The 21,380-nt window shown below is 44.2% G+C and overlaps 1 protein-coding gene across 8 annotated transcripts in view; it reads left to right on the top strand.

Annotated features, from left to right (window-relative positions):
- LOC118368142 (ral GTPase-activating protein subunit alpha-1-like) overlaps positions 1-21,380 on the top strand; it is a 119,857-nt gene that overhangs the window by 77,340 nt on the left and 21,137 nt on the right. For 7 of the 8 annotated variants that reach the window (XM_052496687.1, XM_035751953.2, XM_052496688.1 and 4 more), the window contains 2 exons: positions 9,983-10,141; positions 10,861-10,988. In XM_052496687.1, coding sequence (XP_052352647.1) covers positions 9,983-10,141; positions 10,861-10,988 — 287 coding nt within the window. Of the gene's footprint in view, positions 1-3,862; positions 3,952-9,982; positions 10,142-10,860; positions 10,989-21,380 lie in introns of those variants that run through there. The other variant, XM_052496694.1, reaches the window with a different exon arrangement.

Below are 21,380 nucleotides of genomic sequence, written 5' to 3'. Positions count from 1 at the left end.
GTAAAAGTTAGTCAGGGTTTCGGGTGACAAGTCAAATTTCTTCAGCCTCCTGAGGTTGAAGAGGCACTGTTGCGCTTTCTTCACCACACTGTTTGTGTGGGTGGACCATATCAGTTTGTCCTTGATGTGTACGGAGAGAAACTTAAAACTTTCCAGGAACTTCAAACATTCTCCACTGCTGTCCCTTCTATGTGGATAGGAGGGTGCTCCCTCTGCTGTTTCCTGAAGTCCACGATCATCTCCTTTGTTTAGTTGACTTTTAGAGAAATAGTTTGTTTTCCTGACACCACACTCCCAGAGCCCTCACCTCCTCCCTGTAGGCTGTCTCATCGTTGTTGGTAATCAAGCCCTCTACTGTTGTGTCTTCTGAAAACTTGATGATTGACCTGGAGGCGTGCATGGCGACGTAGTCGTGGGTGAACAGGGAGTACAGAAGGCTGCTGAGCATGCACCATTGTGGGGCTCCAGTGTTGAGGGTCAGTGAGGTGGAAATGTTGTTCCCTACCTTCACCACCTGGGTGCGGCCCGTCAAAGTCCAGGATCCAATTGCACAGAGTCGGGTTGAGGCCCAGGGCCTCCAGCTTGATGATTCGCTTGGAGGGTACTATGGTGTTGAATGCTGAGCTGTAGTTAATGAACAGCATTCTTACATAGGTATTCATCTTGTCCAGATGGGATAGGGCAGTGTGCAGTGTGATGGCGATTGCATCTTCTGTGGACCTGTTAGGCGGTATGCAAATTGAAGTGGGTCTAGGGTGGCCGGTGAGGTGATATGATCCTTGACTATGACAGAAGTGAGTGCTACGTGTGGTAGTCATTTAGTTCAGTTATCTATGCCTTCTTGGGTACAGGAACAATGGTGGCCATCTTGAAGCATGTGGGGACCGCAGACTGGGATGGGGAATGATTGAATATGTCCGTAAACACACCAGCCAGCTGGTCTACTGAGGACACAGCTAGGGATGCCGTCTGGGTCAGCAGCCTTGCGAGGGTTAACACGTTTAAATGTTTTACTCACATCGGCCACGGAGAGGGGGGCGCAGTTCTTGTTTGCGGGCCGCGACGGTCTCACTATATTATCCTCAAAGCGGGCAAAGCAGGTGTTTAGTTTGTCTGGAAGCGTGACGTCGGTGTCCATGACGTGGGTGGTTTTCTTTTTGTAGCGTGATTTCCTGTAGACACTGCCACATACGTCTCGTGTCTGAGCCGTTGAATTGTGACTCCACTTTGTCCTTGTCCCGCCATTTCACTTGTTTGAATGCCTTGCGGAGGGAATAACTACACTGTTTACATTCAGCCATATTCCCAGACCTCTTTCCATGGTAAAATGCAGTGGTTTACGCTTTCAGTTTTACGCGAATGCCGCCATACATCCACAGTTTCTGGTTAGAGTAGGTTTTAATAGTCACAGTGGGTACAACAACTCCAATGCACGTCTTTATAAATTCACTCACCGAATCAGCATATACAGTAGGGCAAAAAAGTATTTAGTCAGCCACCAATTGTGCAAGTTCTCCCACTTAATTACATGCCTCTCTCATCTTTTTTTCATCATAGGTACACTTCAACTATGACGGACAAACTGAGAAAAGATATCCAGAAAATCACGTAGGATTTTTTATGGATTTATTTGCAAATTATGGTGGAAAATAAGTATTTGGTCAATAACAAAAGTTTATCTCAATACTTTGTTATATACCCTTTGTTGACAATGACAGAGGTCAAACGTTTTCTGTAAGTCTTCACAAGGTTTTCACACACTGTTGCTGGTATTTTGGCCCATTCCTCCATGCAGATCTCCTCTAGAGCTGTGATGTTTTGGGGCTGTTGCTGGGCAACACGGACTTCCAACTCCCTCCAAAGATTTTCTATGGGGTTGAGATCTGGAGACTGGCTAGGCCACTCCAGGACCTTGAAATGCTTCTTACGAAGCCAATCCTTCGTTGCCTGGGCGGTGTGTTTGGGATCATTGTCATGCTGAAAGACCCAGCCATGTTTAATCTTCAATGCCCTTGCTGATGGAAGGAGGTTTTCACTCAAAATCTCACGATACATGGCCCCATTCATTCTTTCCTTTACACGGATCAGTCATCCTGGTCCCTTTGCAGAAAAACAGCCCCAAAGCATGATGTTTCCACCCCCATGCTTCACAGTAGCTTAAAACTTTCCAGGAACTTCACAGTAGAACACAGAACTCCAAACACAACGAGTTGAGTTTTTACCAAAAAGTTATATTTTGGTTTCATCTGACCATATAACATTCTCACAATCTTCTTCTGGATCATCCAAATGCTCTCTAGTAAACTTCAGACGGGCCTGGACATGTACTGGCTTAAGCAGGGGGACACGTCTGGCACTGCAGGATTTGAGTCCCTGGCGGCTTAGTGTGTTACTGATGGTAGGCTTTGTTATTTTGGTCCCAGCTCTCTGCAGGTCATTCACTAGGTGTCATTCACTAACCCGTGTGGTTCTGGGATTTTTGCTCACCGTTCTTGTGATAATTTTTACCCCCCGGGGTGAGATCTTGCGTGGAGCCACAGATCGAGGGAGATTATCAGTGGTCTTGTATGTCTTCTATTTCCTAATAATTGCTCCCACAGTTGATTTCTTCAAACCAAGCTGCTTACCTATTGCAGATTCAGTCTTCCCAGCCTGGTGCAGGTCTACAATTTTGTTTCTGGTGTCCTTTGACAGCTCTTTGGTCTTGGCCATAGTGGAGTTTGGAGTGTGACTGTTTGAGGTTGTGGGCAGGTGTCTTTTATACTGATAACAAGTTCAAATAGGTGCCATTAATACAGGTAATGAGTGGAGGACAGAGGAGCCTCTTAAAGAAGAAGTTACAGGTCTGTGAGAGCCAGAAATCTTGCTTGTTTGTACGTGACCAAATGCATTGCCAACAAAGGGTATATAACAAAGTATTGAGATAAACTTTTGTTATTGACCAAATACTTATTTTCCACAATAATTTGCAAATAAATTCATTAAAAATCCTACAATGTGATTTTCTGGATTTCGTTTCTCATTTTGTCTGTCATAGTTGAAGTGTACCTATGATGAAAATGACAGGCCTCATCTTTTTAAGTGGGAGAACTTGCACAATTGGTGGCTGACTAAATACTTTTTTGCCCCACTGTAGGTCGATGTTATTCCCTGAGGCTGACCGGAACATATCCCAGTCCGCGTGATCAAAACAATCTTGAAGCGTGGATTCCGATTGGTCAGACCAGTCACTGGTACATCCTGTTTGAGTTTCTGCCTATAAGATGGTAGGAGCAAGATGGCGTCGTGGTCGGATTTGCCGAAGGGAGGGCAGGGGAAGACTTTGTATGAATTTAAGAGTAGCAGTGGTCGAGAGTAACACCACGCGTAGTGCAATCAAAATGTTGATAGAATTTAGGTAGCCTTGTACTCAAATTTGCTTTGTTAAAATCCCCAGCTACAATAAATGCAGCCTCAAGATATATGGTTTCCAGTTTACATAGAGTCCAGTGAAGTTCCTTTAGGGCCCGCTTGGTGTCTGCTTGAGGAAGAATGTACACAGCTTTGACGATAACTGACGAGAATTCTCTTGGAAAGTAATATTGCCAGCATTTGATTGTGAGGAATTCTAGGTCGGGTGAGTAAAAGGACTTGACTTCCTGTATGTTGTTATGATTACACCATGAGTCGGTAATCATGAAGCATACACCCCCGCCCTTCCTCTTCCCAGAGAGGTGTTTATCTCCGTTGGTGTGATGCATGGAGAAGCCCGGGATATCATATCCCGAGTGAGCCATGTTTCCGTGAAACAGAGAATGTTACGAACTCTGATGTCTCTTTTGAAGGCAACCCTTGATCAAATTTCATCTGCCTTGTTGTCAAGATACTGGACATTGGCGAGTAGTATACTCGGGAGCAGTGGCCGATGTGCACGTTTACAGAGCCTGACCAGGAGGCCGCTCTGTCTGCCCCAGCTTTTGGGAATTAGATCCATTGTCCTGGGTGGTGGTCCGAACAGAGGATCCGCATCGGGAAAGTCGTATTCCTGGTCATAATGTTGGTAAGTTGACGTTGCTCTTATATCCAATAGTTCTTCCTGGCTGTATGTAATTAGACTTAAAACTTGTTTGGGATAGGGGGCAGCATTTTCACTTTTGGATGAATAGCGTGCCCAGAGTGAACTGCCTCCTACTCAGTCCCAGATGCTAATATATGCATATTATTATTCCTATTGGATAGACACCACTCTGGAGTTTCTGTTTGAATGATGTCTGTGAGTATAACAGAACTCATATGGCAGGAAAAAACCTGAGAAAAAATCCAAACAGGAAGTGGGAAATCTGAGGTTTGTAGTATTTGAACTCACCCCTATCGAATTCACAGTGGGATATGGGTTATTTTGCACTTCCTAAGGCTTCCACTAGATGTCAACCATCTTTAGAACATTGTTTCAGGCTGCTCATGTGAAGGGGGGCTGGATGGGAGCGGTTTGACTAAGGGATCTGCCTACAGCCTCGTTCTCAGTCACGCGCTTTCACTTGAGGTAGCTCTCGTTCTATTGCTTTTCTACAGACAATGGAATTCTCCGGTTGGAACATTATTGAACTTTTATGATAAAAACATCCTAAAGATTGATTCTATACTTAGTTTGACAAGTTTTTTCGACCTGTAATATAACATTTTGAATGTTTCGTCCAAATAGACCAGATCGCACTTTTGGATTTGTTTTCTCTGGCTGGTTTGGGCTCTGAGCGCCGTTCTCAGATGATGCTTTTTCCATGAAGTTTTTTAAAAATCTGACACAGCGGTTACATTAAGGAGAAGTGTATATAAAGTTCCATGTATAATAGTTATATTTTCATCAACATTTATTATAAGTATTTCTGTGAATTCATGTGGCTCTCTGTAATATCACTGCATGTTTTGGAACTACTGAACATAACACACCAATGTAAAATAAGATTTTTGTTGATTTGTATTTGGCGCCCTGCAGTTTCATTGGCTATCCGCTAGCGGAACCCCAGTCCTGGACAGGTTAAGATTTCCTGGGGAAACAATGTAAGAAATAATACATTAAAAAACAAATACTGCATAGTTTCATAAGGATTTGAAGTGAGGCGACCATCTCTGTCGGCGCCATCTTGATATGAGTGTAAGATGGAAAAAAATTCAAACCACCGTATTTCACATAACCGTCTCCTATCTCATGACTGAAATCACTCATCCAGCCCGCCGAAAGGCCTTTCTGTCTTCATGTTCTGCATCTGCGCTCACCACTCTGCTCATAACTCATTGCTACAATTTAGGTGTGTATGTATAGCAACAAAGTGATGTTTGTGCGTGCGGGTGGTGGTGGCCCCCCCAAACCCCCTTGTTCATCCCAAATTACACCCTATACCCTATATAGAGCACTACCTTTGACCAGAGCTCAGTAGTGCACTATATAGAGAACAGGGTGCCATTTGGGACTCGTCACCTGGAGCGTTGCTCCCGCTCCCCCTTCACCCGGTGGTCCGCGCTGCACATGGCCATAATGTAGCCAAATTAGATCTGGCCATCGCTGTCCCCCTGGTTAAACTCCTACCATGACTTCTCAGCAGCTGATTGGATTTGGAGAGGCTGGAGGAGACGCTATCCAACAGAGCGATCTGCAGATAGACACTAAACCATGTTAACCAGACACTAAAGCGTGTCAGCTCAGCCAGCGAGAGCGGCCAGCAGGCACACACACATAGGGAAGCACGCGCACACACATAGTCACACTCAAACACACACACCCTGCATATTTATTTGTTTGTTGTTTTCCCCATCTCCCCTCAGCACACCTCGTAACAGACAGTGACAGGCGTACTGAAGTTTGAAAGCTGAGAATACGTACACACCCTCTGGGTCTTATGGACCAAGGATTTATGAATGAGGGCTGCTGATGTGAAATGTTAAAGGAAAGATGGCTCAAGCAGCAGTTAGCCACTATCTGCTTGGCAATGGATGAGGATTAGATTTTGTGACTGGCTGGGAGGAAAGAATAATAGTTTCCTATTGGTTGAGAGCGGAGGATGAGAACGAGGTGCTATTTTTTTTAATTAACCGTAACTAGGCAAGTCAGATAGGTACAAATCCTTATTTACAATGGTGGCCTACCAGAAGGCAAAAGCCCTCCTGCGGGCACTGGGGCTGGGATTAAAAAATATAGGTCAAAACACACATCACGACAAGAGGGACAACACTACATAAAGAGAGACCTAAGACGACAACATAGCAAGGCAGCAACACATGACAACACAGCATGGTAGCAACACAACATGGTAGCAGCACAAAACATGGTACAAACATTATTGGGCGCAGAGAACAGCACAAAGGGCAAGAAGGTAGAGACAACAATACATCACACGAAGCAGCCACAACTGTCAGTAAAAGTCTCCATGATCGAGTTTTTGGGTGACGAGATGTAGATAAAACGCTCCAGTTTGAGTTTTTTTCTAGCAGCTTGTTCCAGTTGCTAGCTGCAGCGAACTGAAAAGAATAGCAGCACAACATTGCTTAGAATCAAGGGCAATGGTGACATCATTTAGGACCTTTAAGTTTGCAGTGACACATCCATAACCTGAGTGGAAACCAGAGTGCATACCCAAGAGAATACTATAGACATCAAGAAAGCCAGTCCGTTGATTATTGATACGTTTTTTCAACACTTTTGATAAACAGGGCAAAATAGAAATGGGCCTATAACCATTTAAATAAAATGCTGCTTTTCAAGCAATGGGAACCTCCCCAGAGAGGAGAGAGAGGTGAAAAGGGTCAGAGCTAGGCATGGCAATATAGGGGCAGCAACCTGTTGAGTGTAGGGGGCAGTATTTATGTTTGGATGAAAAACGTACCCAAATTAAACTGCCTTTCTCAGGCCCAGATTCTAGAATATGCATATAATATTATAATATTGTCAGATTAGGATAGAACACACTCCAGAACTGTCAAAATATTGTCTGTGAGTATAACAGAACTGATATTGCAGGCGAAAACCTGAGAAAAATCCAACCCGGAAGTGCTGTTTTTCCTGAAAGCTCTCTGTTCCATAGCCTGCCTTCGCTCCATTTAAAGGGATATCAACCAGATTCCTTTTCCTATGGCTTCCCCATGGTGTGAACAGTCTTTAGACATAGATTCAGGCTTTTATTTTGAAAAATGAGCGAGAAAGATCATGACCAATCTACTTGGCTGCTAGCTGTTTGTAATGTTTTGTCTACTGAGAGAGATGTCCTTACATAAACGCTTGGTATGCTTTCGCCGAAATGCTTTTTTGACATCTGACACGCCAGGTGGATTAACAACAAGCTACGCTGTGTTTTGCTATATTGCACTTGTGATTTCATGAAAATGTAATATTTTTAGTAATTTAATTTGAATTTGGCGGTCTGCAATTCTGCGGATGTTGACGAAAATTATCCCGGTAACGGGATGGGTGCATCAAGAAGTTAAAGAAGAAAGGGTCTAAACCATCTGAACCAGGTGTTTTTGGGGGGTCACGTTTAAGGATCTCCTTTAGCACTTCCGACTCAGTGACTACCTGCAGGGAGAAACTTTGTAGCGGGACAGGGGAAAAAGAGGGAGAAGCATCGGGGATAGTCAAATTAGAAGGGGTGGGAGATGAGGAAATGTTGGACGGGCAAGGAGGCATGACTGAGTCAAGTAGGAATCCTGACTTAATGAAGTGGTGATTAAAGAGCTCAGCCATGTGCTCCTTGTCAGTAACAACCACATCATCAACGGAAGGTTGCCAATTCAAATCCCCGAGCTGACAAGGTACAAATCTGTCGTTCTGCCCCTGAACAGGCAGTTAACCCACTGTTCCTAGGCCGTCATTGAAAATAAGAATTGGTTCTTAACTGACTTGCCTAGTTAAATAAAGGTTCAAAATAAATTTAAAAAAGGGACAAGGGCAGCTGTGAGTAGGAGAGTTTATTCTCCATGTTTTTAACTGTTTTCGAGAACTTCTTGGGGTTAGACCCACAGAGAGAGAACTGCTTCTAAAGTAACTAACTTTGGCCTTCCGGATAGCCTGAGTGCACTTTTTTCTTATTTGCCTGAACGATAGTCAAACTGAGTATGCATGCGCAGAGCGATTTACCAAATGGAATTCTCTATACAGGCAAGGGTCGTGTTCACTATGGCACACAACGGGAAAAGTAAAGCTGAGTTTTTTTTATTTATTAGACAAGTCCAGGTAGTCCCTCCTGTTTTGAGAAAGTTTTCTTCAGTTTTGCACCTACTGAACACTACCCAGGCCAGGACAGTGTGACGTGGCCTTTGTGGGACGACCTGTGACAGCCTGGCTCTCTGTGGCCCTCGGAGTGATTGAGTGAACATGTGAAGATGGAGAGAACATTAGAAAGATGGAGTGAGTGTGAGAAGATGGATGAGTGCTGTGGTCTGAGGCGGCGTGTTGCGGTGGTGGCTCCTCTCGCCTGTCACTCTTCAAGGTTAATGACACGGTGCTGGATGGCCCTGGATGGAGTAGTCCTAGACAGCCAACTCGTGCTACCTGCCCTACACACGACACAGTGACAGTGTTACATGGTTGAATGGAGAACTAGTTCTGGTATAGGATCAGTTTTTCTTTTTAGATCACAATGACAAAGATTATATGAACAGGGAGAACTGATCCCAGATCAGCACTCCTACTCTGAGACTCTTTTTTTTCATACAGGCCTGAGTTTTGACAGTGAATTTCCATCAGGGACACCAAGCTCAAGGCTCTCACTTAAAGTAACTGCCCAATGAATATCTCACTTTTTAAAAGTTCATATTCTGTTACTTATATCCAAATACATTTGTTGAGGACACCCCTTCAAATGAGTGGATTCAGCTATTTCAGTCACACCCGTTGCTGACAGGTGTATAAAATCGAGCACACAGCCATGCGATCTCCATAGACAAACATTGGCAGTAGAATGGCTTTACTGAAGAGCTCAGTGACTTTTAACGTGCCACTGTCATAGGATGCCACTTTTCCAACAAGTCAGTTCATCAAATTTCCTCCCTGCTAGAGCTGCCCCGGTCAACTGTAAGTGCTGTTATTTTGAAGTGGAAACGTCGAGGAGCAACAACGGCTCAGCCGAGAAGTTGGCCCGTGGACAAAGCCAGGTCCATACAGAAATGGTTTGCCGAGATCGGTGTGGAAGAACTTGACTGGCCTGCACAGAGCCCTGACCTCAACCCCATCACCTTTGGGATGAATTGGAATGCCGACTGCGAGCCAGGTCTAATCGCCTAACATCAGTGCCCGACCTCACGAATGCGCTTGTGACTGAATGGAAGCAAGTCCCTGCAGCAATGTTCTAACATCTAGTGGAATGCCTTTCCGGTAGAGTGGAGGCTGTTATAGCAGTAAAGGGGGGGGCCAACTCCATATTAATGCCCATGATTTTGGAATGAGGTGTTCAACGAGCAGCTGTCCACATACTTTTGGTCATGTAGATTATTTGTGGCCAAAGCATAAATTGGAGAAGAAACACGTCAAAAACCCCACCTCAAACGTGTATCTCAAATAGACAGTTTCAGAAATGTTTGCTATTTCCTCATAGAACATGTCATCTCCCTGAGGAGGATGAGCTGGCCAATCAACAGTGTAGAGGAGGATGAGCTGGCCAATCACTGGTCTACTTACATACTTTTAATGACCACGCCCACACCATTCTGTTGTGGTGTACGCCAACACCATTCCAACACAAAAAATATGCTTTTTAACATGCATAATAAAAAAAAATGGAAAAGAAAACTATTGCAATCATATTGTTAGTAATTATGTCATATTTCATAGATATCTGGAAACATTTATTGTGTGACTGTTTAATCATCCTCTGCCATGTGAATGAGTAACATGAACTTGAATTTTTAAACACAATAAAAAAAATCTATGTTGACTACTAGACAGGGACACTCACCTTCTTGCTCTTTCCTCCTCTCCCCTCCCACCTCCTCTCCTCCCTCACCTCTGTCCCTCTAGCTAAGGCATCTTGGGAATGACGAGGTGCACATTGTGTGGTCTGAGCACTCGCGGGACTACAGGAGAGGCATCATCCCTACGGAGTTTGGAGACGTCCTCATTATCATCTACCCCATGAAGAACCACATGTACAGCATCCAGATCCTCAAGAAGCCAGAGGTGGGTTCACACAAAAAAAAAACTGTTTTACATCGGTTTTAATCATCACGTTGACATTAAGGTATCCTAGATTCCATTTCCTGCCATTGTTGCCTTCAGCAAGGCACTTAGTCCTAACTCCTAAACTGCACTAGGGGCACTGCACCGTGGCTGACCCTGGCTTCCAATCCCTCGGGATATTTTTGTGAGTTTATTAAAAGCTAAAAAGACACATTTCTGTGTTTGGAAAAATTACAATTGACAATATCACAGCTATCCCTGCTGCAGTGTTATATTTTAATATATAAATAAATCAAAACAAATGTCTCGTGGTACTCCTGCTTCCTGCTCAGTTATGTCCGGCCTAATCAGATCAAAAGGATTCTTAGAATTAAATTGCAGTATGGATATGGCTAGAAGATGGGTCTGTCCCTTCAGAGTCTGGGGAAATGTGGAAAGATGGCCAGATAAGGACAGAAAAGAGGTCTGGCTTTTATGAAAGTCAATTATGGCACTGAAACAATAATGTTTTTGTTATTTTATAAAATGAACTAATGTTGCAGTGAACATTGCATTCCCTGGGATCTGATAGACAAAAATCACTTGTCACTGTTATAGTTTTTAAAGTTTTTTATTGTTATGGCTTTATCTAATCAATAGTAAATTACAGAGTTGTTTTTCGCTCTCCTCCCTCCCCCTCTCTCTCCTCTCCTTCACTCTACCCCTCTCTCTCCCTCTAGGTACCATTTTTTGGGCCCCTGTTCGATGGAGCCATAGTGGATGAGAAGATCCTTCCCACCATGGTCCGGGCCACGGCTCTCAACGCCAGCAGGGCTCTTAAATCCCTCATCCCCCTTTACCAGAACTTGTATCCTTCTCCATCTTTCCATCTCCCTGCCAGGGCCTGGCAGCACTCTCCAAACCACAGCCCTATCCAGCACCCTGCCTGTAGGGGGAAGATAAAGCCACAACACACTCGCTAACTGATCTGTTATGCCTCTCCTCACCTATGACCATGGCTGTCAAGTTAATTGTTATTTTGCACTAGCAAGGGAGATTACTAGAAGTGTATTAATGTGTGTGTGTGTGTGTGTGTGTGTGTGTGTGTGTGTGTGTGTGTGTGTGTGTGTGTGTGTGTGTGTGTGTGTGTGTGTGTGTGTGTGTGTGTGTGTGTGTGTGTGTGTGTGTGTGTGTGTGTGTGTCACCTTGCTGTGGAGACAGTGGAAGGCATGAAGACTTCATCCGGCTATAGCTCCTGTCGTGTTGACTTGCTCATTTTCTGTTCTGAGGAGTGCGATAGATTGCCACACAGACCAGCTCCTCACTGCACTGCAGGCTCACAACGCATAATGGTAGAACGGCGTCCTTCTCGCTCGATAATTATCGATGTCTCATCCCCTCCGGTGCTCATTTTCTCAACATGTAGAGCATCTCATTCTGCTCGGTACAAGAGGTGACCGCATTTTTCTCCAGCAGAGAAACGGTGATCATTGCCCATCGTCTCCTCACAGTGATTCAGAGCGATTTGCTTCAGTAGCGATTAATCTCTCGCCTCACTTGTGTGACTCACACCACCGCCAATAGCATGGCTTTTGAGCTCTGTCTAGCACTAATGTTGATCATTTTGAATAGCAAAATCATTTTTGGGGGGATTAAGTAGCTTTATTTTTGCCAAATTGTTTCAATATTGTCCAATGATAATAATGCCGTTTGTAACGATGTTACAAAATGAACATAATGTTAATATGAATGTTAATGATTCAGTATTTTATGCCTGGAGTCATTAGAAAAACCATCCATCAGTTTCTATGCCATGTAGAAATCAAATCTGTACAAAAGCACCACTTTTCCCTCTAGTCCAGTTTTCTTCGAGCTAATGATTTGTAATTTCACCTATAATTTTCTCCCCATTTCAGTCATTATTATTTTATATCTTCCTGGAAAGTGTGACTCTGGCAACCACTCAAGCTCACATGCTCCAAATCCCCACCTCTAAATTCTCTATCTACCCTTTAAATACTCTATCAACCCTCTAACCCCTGTTTTAAAAAATATATATATAATAATGCTCGAAAACAAAGCAAAATATAGGGGGGTGAAAAGCGATTCTCATCTGCCATGTCCAATCTCGTGTGTGTGTGTGTGTGTGCGTGCGCACAGCGCGGAGCACAGTGTGGTTCGATACCGGACTGAGCTATTGATTGGCGTGAGTTGCACTGGTCGATGGGCCTGACAGCCAGAATTACAGTAATCTGTCAATATCGACTGATGTCTTTCCAGACTCCGTCTTTCTCTATCTGCCTCTCTGTCTCCATCCCCCTCTCCTTTTGTTTGTTTGTTTCTTTTCCTTCTCTTTTCTTTTCTTTTCCTTCAGAAATAGAGAAGTCTTGTCTAGTCTTCCAGCTGGTAGCTAATTGAAGTCTCTTTAAGGAATGATTCATGTTTTAAGCCATGCATGGGTCCGTGCGTGTTAAAGGAGAAGATCATTATTTTACAACTTGATGGTAGATGGTTCCTCACCCTGAATACAGTCTATGGGCCGGGTGAAACTGTAATTCATGGTTCAGTGTTCTTTAAACAGCCATTACAAACTTAGATTTTTATAAACAAAAAATATTTCACCACCCCTCGTAGCCTGGTTCCTCTCTTGGTTTCTTTCCAGGGAGTTTTTCCTAGCCACCGTGCTTCTACACCTGCATTGCTTGCTGTTTGGGGTTTTAGGCTGGGTTTCTGTACAGCACTTTGAGATATCAGCTGATGTACGAAGGGCTATATAAATACATTTGATTTGATATAAGTCTCCAGCTTCAGTGATTTTTGCAATTCGTTCCAGTCATTGTTAGCAGAGAACTGTAAGGAAAGGCGGCCACAGGAGGAATTGGCTTTGGGGGTGACCAGTGAAATATACCTGCTGGAGCGCGTGCTACGGGTGGGTGCTGCTATGGTGACCAGTGAGCTGAGATAAGGTGGGGCTTTACCTAGATGACCCGGAGCCAATGGGTGTGGCGACGAGTATGAAGCGAGGGCCAGCCAACGAGAGCATACAGGTTGCAGTGGTGGGTAGTATATGGGGCTTTGGTGACAAAACGGATGGCACTGTGTTAGACTACATCCAATTTGCTGAGTAGAGTGTTGGAGGCTATTTTGTAAATGGCATCGCCGAAGTCAAGGATTGGTAGGATAGTCAGTTTTACGAGGGTATATTTGGCAGCATGAGTGAAGGATGCTTTGTTGCGAAATGGGAAGCCGATTCTAGATTTAATTTTGGATTGGAGATGCTTAATGTGAGTCTGGAAGGAGAGTTTACAGTCTAACCAGACACCTATGTATTTGTAGTTGCCCACGTATTCTAAGTCAGAACCGTCCAGAGTCGTGATGCTTGACGGGCAGGCGGGTGCAGGCAGCGATGGGTTGAAGAGCATGCATTTAGTTTTGCTTGCTTTTAAGAGCAGTTGGAGGACACGGATGGAGTGTTGTATGGCATTGAAGCTCGTCTGGGGATTTGTTAACACAGTGTCCAAAGAAGGGCCAGAAGTATACAGAATGGTATTGTCTGCGTAGAGGTGGATCAGAGAATCACCAGCAGCAAGAGTGACATCATTGATGTATACAGAGAAGAGAGTCGGCCCGAGAATTGAACCCTGTGGCACCCCCAAAGAGATTGCCAGAGGTCCGGAAAACAGGCCCTCCGATTTCACGCACTGATCTCTGTCTGAGAAGTAGTTGGCGAACCAGGCGAGGCAGTCATTTGGGAAATCAAGGCTGTTGAGTCTGCCGATAAGAATGCAGTGATTGACAGAGTCGAAAGCCTTGGCCAGGTCGATAAATACGGCTGCACAGTATTAAATAAAATTAAAAGGTTATTAATAAAGGTAAATAATTGTCTTTTATCGACACTGAGCAGTACCTAACTTCAGCTAACTTTAGCCACCGCCAGCTAAAAATCTATGGAAGTGATGGGGACATGTTTAATAAAAATGTCAAAATCATATGAAATCAGCTCCATATTTAGTTTGATGTTACTTAAATGCCTACATCAGTTCCGTAGATGTTTAGCTAGCGGTGGCTAAAGTTAGCTGAAGTTACCATGTATAGGTTTTTCCTGGCCTATAGACTATTTTCATCTAACATTAGGTTGTGAAAGGAAGCTGTTCTCTAAATGCCTTTTAGCAAGCGCTGCAGCAGAAGGAATTGAGCTGTCCCAGAGGACCAGCAACACTAAGACACTGAGCGGTACCTAGTTACCTATTGATAGCGCAGCAGAGCACAGCCGCGTGTGTGTGTGTGTGTGTGTGTGTGCGTGTGCGTGCGTGCGTGCGTGCGTGCGTGCGTGCGTGCGTGCGTGTGTGTGGTTACGTGTTGATAGAGCACCTCCGACAGCTCGTAATTGTACACAGAACAATGTGAACAAACAGCATTATTGATTATTATAATTGTAATGCATTATTAGTGAAATCCACTGGATGAAACAATTTCCTGTCTTCCTCTAAGGATGATGGGTTATTTCCTATGTTCTGCTGTTTTAGTTCTTGGGAAGCTATTGTACAGTTTACCTATAAAGTATTGATAAAATTACATATTGAATCCCTATTTATTAAATATATTGGTCTCTGTGAGTGGACTTATATCAGGTAGTTCTTGCCTAGAGAGAACTGTAAAATCAGGTCAAACTGCTGGAGTCAGTCAACAGTTACAGCAGCAAACTGGAGCGTGTGGAGAGGGAGTGACGTAGGTCAGTTCCCTCACAATCCCCCTGGAGCAGCTAATTAAGCCTGATCATAAAGTAGAAGAACACTAGGGTCTTTCTCTCTTCCAGATTCTGCCTGCCCGCCTACCTGCCTAACTACCTACCTGCCTGCCTACCTAACTACCTGCCTGCCTGCCTACCTACCTACCTACCTACCTACCTACCTACCTACCTACCTACCTACCTACCTACCTACCTACCTGCCTACCTACCTAACTACCTGCCCACCTACCTAACTACCTGCCTGCCTGCCTACCTACCTACCACCACCCCTGTACTTCTCTCTTTCCACCCCTGTATCTCTATCCCTCTATCTCCGTCCGCCATCCACCATACCTCTTTCTCTCTCTCTCTCTCTGTCCACCATCCACCCTGTACCTGTCTCTTTCTCTCTCTTTGTCCACCATCCATGAGCCTACCAGACAAGCTAAGTGCCTTTTTATGCTCACTTCGAGGCAAGCAACACTAAAGCATGCATGAGAGCAGCTGCTGTTCCGGGCGGCTGTGATCATGCTCTCCGTAGCCGATGTGAGCAAGACCTTTAAACACAAGGCCGCGGGGCCAGACTGATTACCAGGAAGTGTACTCACAGCATGCGCGGATCAACTGGCAGGTTGCTTCACTGACATTTTCAACCTCTCCCTGGCCGAGTCTGTAATACCTACATGTTTCAAGCAGACCACCATAGTCCCTGTGCCCAAGAAAGCAAAGGTAACCTGCCTAAATGACTACTGCCCTGTAGCACTCACGCCGGTAGCCATGAAGTGCTTTGAAAGGCTGGTCATGACCCACATCAAAACCCTAGACCCACTCCAATTCGCATACCGCTCAAACCGATGACGCAATCTCAATCACACTCCACACTGCCCTTTTCCACCTGGACAAGAGGCGCACTTGTGTAAGAATACTGTTAATTGACTACAGCTCAGCGTTCAACACCATAGTGCCCACGAAGCTCATCACTGCTAAGGACCCTGGGACTAAACACCACCTTCTGCAACTGGATCCTGGACTTCCTGAAGGGCCGCCCCAGGTGGTAAGTGTAGGCAACAACACATGTGCCACGCTGATCCTCAACACTGGGGCCCCTCTGGGGTGCGTGCTTAGTCCCCTCCTGTACTCTCTCTCTGTCCACCATCCACCCTGTACCTCTCTCTTTGTCCAACATCCACCCTGTACCTCTCTCTCTGTCCAACGTCCACCATGTACCACTCTCTCTGTCCACCATATACTTAGTGTGGAGAATATAGGTACAGGGTGGATGGTGGACAGAGAGAGAGGTACAGGGTGGATGGATGGTGGATGGTACCTCTCTCTCTGTCCACCATCCAGCCTGTACCTCTGTGTCACTCGCTCTCTCACTCTCGCTGTCTGTGCAACATCCACCCTGTACCGACACCTCTATCCACCATCCACCCCTGTACATCTCTCCTCTTCTCCTCTCCTCCTGCACGTGCCTGCCGACCCCTCTCTTCTCCTCACTAAGTATATCGTCCTGGCCCAGGGGCTTGATCATCTGCCTCCTTCACCCACAGATTCCTCATTTTCCATGACTATCAAACCTCTTTCTCTCTCTCTGCCCACCATCCACCCTGTACCTCTTTCCCTCAGTCTACCATCCACCCTGTATTTCTCTCTTTCTGTGTCTCTGTCTATCTCTCTCTTTTCAATGGGCTTTATTGGCATGTGCAAAAAGTTTACATTGCCAAAGCAAGTGAAATAGATAATAAACTATATCAAATTAACAGTAAACATTACACTCACAAAAGTTCCAAAGTAACGATGTGCAAATAGTTAAAGTTAAAAAAAAAAAATTAATAAAATAAATTAGAGTTGTATTTACAGTGGTGTTTGTTCTTCACTGGTTGCCCTTTTCTTGTGGCAACAGGTCACAAATTTTGCTGCTGTGATGGCACACTGGTATGTCACCCAATAGATATGGGAGTTTATCAAAATTTGATTTGTTTTCGATTTTTTTGTGGGTCTGTGTAATCTGAGGAAAATTCAGTGCATTTGGAAAGTATTCAGACCCCTTGACTTTTTCCACATGTTACGTTACAGCCTTATTCTAAAATTGATAAAATAGCTTTTTTTCCTCATCAAGCTACACACAATACATCATAATGACAAAGCAAAAACAGGTTTTTGAAGTTATATTTTTAAAAATAACTAACATTTACATACGTTTTCAGACCCTTTACTCAGTACTTTATTGAAGCACCTTTTGGCAGTGATTACAGCCTTGAATCTTTTTAGGTATGATGCTACAAGCTTGGCACACCTGTATTTGAGGAGTTTCTCCCATTCTTCTCTGCAGATCATCTCAAGCTCTGTTAGGTTGGATGGGGAGCATCGCTGCACAGCTATTTCCAGGTCTCTCCACAGCTATTTTCAAGTCTCTCCAAAGCTGTTAGATCGGGTTCAAGTCCGGGCTCTGGCTGGGCCACTCAAGGATATTCAGAGACTTGTCCCGAAGCCACTCCTGCGTTGTCTTGGCTGTGTGCTTAGGGTCGTTGTCCTGTTGGAAGGTGAACCTTCGCCCCAGTCTGAGGTTTTGAGCGCTCTGGAGTAGTTTTTCATCTTATTCAGTTAAAGCTTTGTGTTCCATAAAGTGTCTTATGTTTTTAGTTGTGTGGTTTGGCCTCAGACCAGTAAGTGTGGGCAGGGTCCTGGCGAAGGTGGGTACTGCTGACTTCTATAGGTGGACCTTGTCGTAAAGGCTGTTCAAGTCTAGTCTAGTCTCTGGCGTGGTGGACCAGGTAAACATTTGGTTTTGAGGCACAGTCACGGGAAATACTCGTGTTGGTAGCAGGGTTGAAATCTTTGCGTGGTAGCAGTGTGGAGATAAACACTTGTGCGTTGGCGAAAGTAGAAGAAGTTTTTTTCAATCACTCCCTTGAGTGCTGTGACCACCCTTTCCTGCTGTGCTCTCAGGTCGTTTGTGCCTGTGTATATTATTATGTGTCTAGGTGACCCTAGTTGGTCCTCAGACAGAAGGTCTAGGGGCTGGATGTTTGGACACCAGAGTTTAGACACTGTGTGTTTGGGTAAAAATCTGAAGTTTACATACACCTTAGCCAAATACATTTAAACTCAGTTTTTCACAATTTATGACATTTAATCAGAGTATAAATTCCCTGTTTTAGGTCAGTTAGGATTACCACTTCATTTTAAGAATGTGAAATGTCAGAATAATAGTAGAGAGAATGATTTATTTCAGCTTTTATTTATTTCATCACATTCTCAGTGGGTCAGAAGGTTACATACACTCAATTCGTATTTGGTAGCATTGCCTTTCAATTGTTTAACTTGGGGGTGGGCTTGGGTTTATTCATCTATCTGTGCTGTTGTGGTGTCAAGACTTTGGTCAGGTTCTGAGGTGGGCTGTTCTGCTGGCTTCTCTGGGGGGGTGGCCAGATGTCTAATGAGTTGTTTGTTCTCTGTCAGACGTCATCTTTCTCACCTTCTCCTTCAGCCGCTCCTGCTCTTTCTCCTATTGAAGTTGTCTCACCATAGTCCAGAGTGCAGACATTTCTTTTTCCCCCTCCAGGTCTGGTTGAGGGGGTGTTGTTGTGCTGGACTGTTGTCTGGGTCTGTGCTGACTGGAGTGTGTTCACCTGCTGTTCCATGCTGTTCCAGCTTCACCTGCCTTATCTCCAGCTGGGTGAATTCATCCTTCATTTCAGTGAGGGCGTAGTGCTCTGTGCTGGGAGATTGACTTTCCGCTTGGGGTTGCTTGTCTTTGGGGTTGTTTAAAGAAGAGTTCTGGTCTGACTCACTCGAAGGGGGGTGAGTCTTCCTCAAGAGAGCGCTTCTCCTGCTGCGCTCCCTCTTTGATTCTGTGGAAGTCCATCTGAAACTGTATAGGGTTGCCCTGTACTGTTCCAGACTTGTTCAGGTTGACATTAGCCAAAAATGTCTCTGGATTGTCCATGAGGAGCTTAATATCTTTCTGTGCCTTCTCATGTTTTTACATCCAAGGGTTACTGTATTGTGATGACCTCTGCACAGAGGGAAGCTATGAAGAAGGGGGCCTCAAAGGCCTCTGCATTTGGGAAGGGGAGGCTGTGAAATTCTCATTGTTGGGCTCAAGGGCTTTGACACCCTTACTTCACACCTCAGTGATAATTGAAGTTGCAGCCGGATCTGTTTTGTCCTAGCAAGCTTGTTAGCCTTAACTTAGCATTCAGTCCTTATGAAATAAATTACAATAATATATTTTTGTTTTTCTTCTTGGCTTTAAAAGTAACTTCAGGCTAAACGTTACTCACTCAGTTCCAGGTTGGATGGTGTTTTCATGTTTCTGTTGTACTTCTTTTGCTGGTCGTTGGTTTGCCCGAGTATTTGCTGTTTAAGTCCTTGTGCAAAAATCTAAATAAACTCTAAATCCATCTTTTTGTAAAAGCATGCTGAAAAATTCAGCCACTAATCTGCTCATGACATCTCTCTCTGTCTACCATCCACCCTGTCTGTCTGTCTGTCCGTCTGTCTGTCTGTCTGTCCGTCCGTCCGTCCGTCCGTCCACTGACACCTTGTACTTCTCTCCTGCACGTGCCCGCCGACCCCTCTCTCTCCTCCACACTAAGTTCCTCCTCTTGGCCCTGGGGCTCGTCCATCTGCCTCCTCCACTCACTGATCCCTCATTTGCCATGACTGTGAAATCAGTGCTTAAAAGGGAGAAAATGGCCCCGTTTTTCTGCTGCTGGTCTTAATGTCTGGTGGACTCAAATGACAGAAAGCTGCTACAGTACCTGGCATCAGGCAGTGCTAAGAATCATGGCACATCATGGAGCTGCTGGGCGAACACTGCCAGAGAGGAAGAAAGAGAGCAAGAGAGCCTCGGAAGCCACTCCTCAGTAATAGGCAAGACAAGACAAAAAAAACAAGATTCACTGGTCTGATGAAACCAAGATTGAACTATTTTGGCTGAATACCAAGCGTCACATCTGGAGGAAACCTGGCACCATCCCTACAGTGAAGCATGGTGTTGGCAGCATCATGCTGTGGGGATGTTTTTCAGTGGCAGAGACTGGGAGACAAGTCCGGTTTGGGTGAAAGATGACTGGAGCAAAGTACAGAGACCTGAAAATAGCTGTGCAGCGATGCTCCCCATTCAACCTGAAAGAGCTTGAGAGGATCTGCAGAGAAGAATAGGAGAAGCTCCCCACATAAAGGTGTGCCACGCTTGTAGCGTCATACCCAAGAAGACTTGAGGCTGTAATCGTTGCCAAAGGTGCTTCAACAAAGTACTGAGTGAAGGGTCTGAATAAATGTAATATTTCAGTTGTTATATATATATTTATATATATATATATATTCACATACATTTGCAAAGATTTCTAAGAAACAGTTTTTTTCATTGTCATTATGGGATATTGTGTATTTGTATTGATTAGGGATCCCCATTACAGCTACTCTTCCTGGGGTCCAAACACAGATTGATGAGGGGGAAAAAACAATTTTAGAATAAGGCTGTAACATAAGGACATTTGGAAAAAGTGAAGGGGTCTGAATACTTTCTTGAATGCACCGTTGCTACTTCCCAAAGCCAGTGTGTGTGTCAGAGTTTCCATTAGCCTTCAATTGCCAGCTTTTGGCCGATTTAAAAATATATATATAAAAATGAAAAGCCAGTAAATAAAACTGTTGCTGGCCAAAATGAATCAATGTAAATACATTTGACCGTCAACTACTATTTTTATTTCTCAACTGGTAATTGAAGCGCGCCGCCCATTCTCACCATTCTACTGCAGGCAACAGGCTATCAGCGGGTCACCCACCACTGTACAATGTGAGCTGGAGGCAGTGTGCATTTTGAAAACATACTTGATTGTTTGAAACCTGTATTCTTTATTTCATATTACGATTCATGTCTTACCTTACTCTAAAGTAGCCTATAGGCAAAATCCATCCATTGGAATTATTATATGAAGACTTCATAGTCATGCGTGAGTTTCAAGTTTGGGAAGCTTACAAGTTATCCTAACATTTCTACCGTTCTGCGTGCCAGTTAAGTTTTTTCAGATCCGCATTTTCAGAAAGGTTTCATTTAAATAATAACGTTTTCGTTTCTTAAAATTATTGTCACCTGGTTAATCACAAAAATGTGAATTAAAATTATAAAAATCTCAAAGTTAAAAGTCAACTAATACGACATTACCAGCCTCTGCCATATGGACACATTGATACACCGTGATCCATTGGCGGCTAAAGAAATGAGCGCATTGAACTCCTTGCTCTTTCACGACGAGGATTGGTGATTAACGAGGGGGAGATTGTTGGAGAGATTTTTCACAGTTTACTGTGAGGAACTATAGTTTTTAATATATTATCATTCGCAATTGATGTTAAAGAATTTTCTACATTTCCGAGCAGGACAGAGAAACCAGACACATGCTAATTGTTCACATGGAGCACTCCAAACAAAAGAAGATGAACAAATGTACAAATCTCATAAATGATGAATTAAATTAAACCCAAACTTGTTTCTTACAAGTGTTGCAGGTTGTAAAC

This window comes from Oncorhynchus keta, chromosome 35 (genome assembly GCF_023373465.1).
Source record: "Oncorhynchus keta strain PuntledgeMale-10-30-2019 chromosome 35, Oket_V2, whole genome shotgun sequence".
NCBI classification, from domain to species: domain Eukaryota; kingdom Metazoa; phylum Chordata; class Actinopteri; order Salmoniformes; family Salmonidae; genus Oncorhynchus; species Oncorhynchus keta.
The sequence above is the reverse complement of the archived record's forward strand: the minus strand, read 5'-3'. Positions and strand labels throughout refer to the sequence as shown.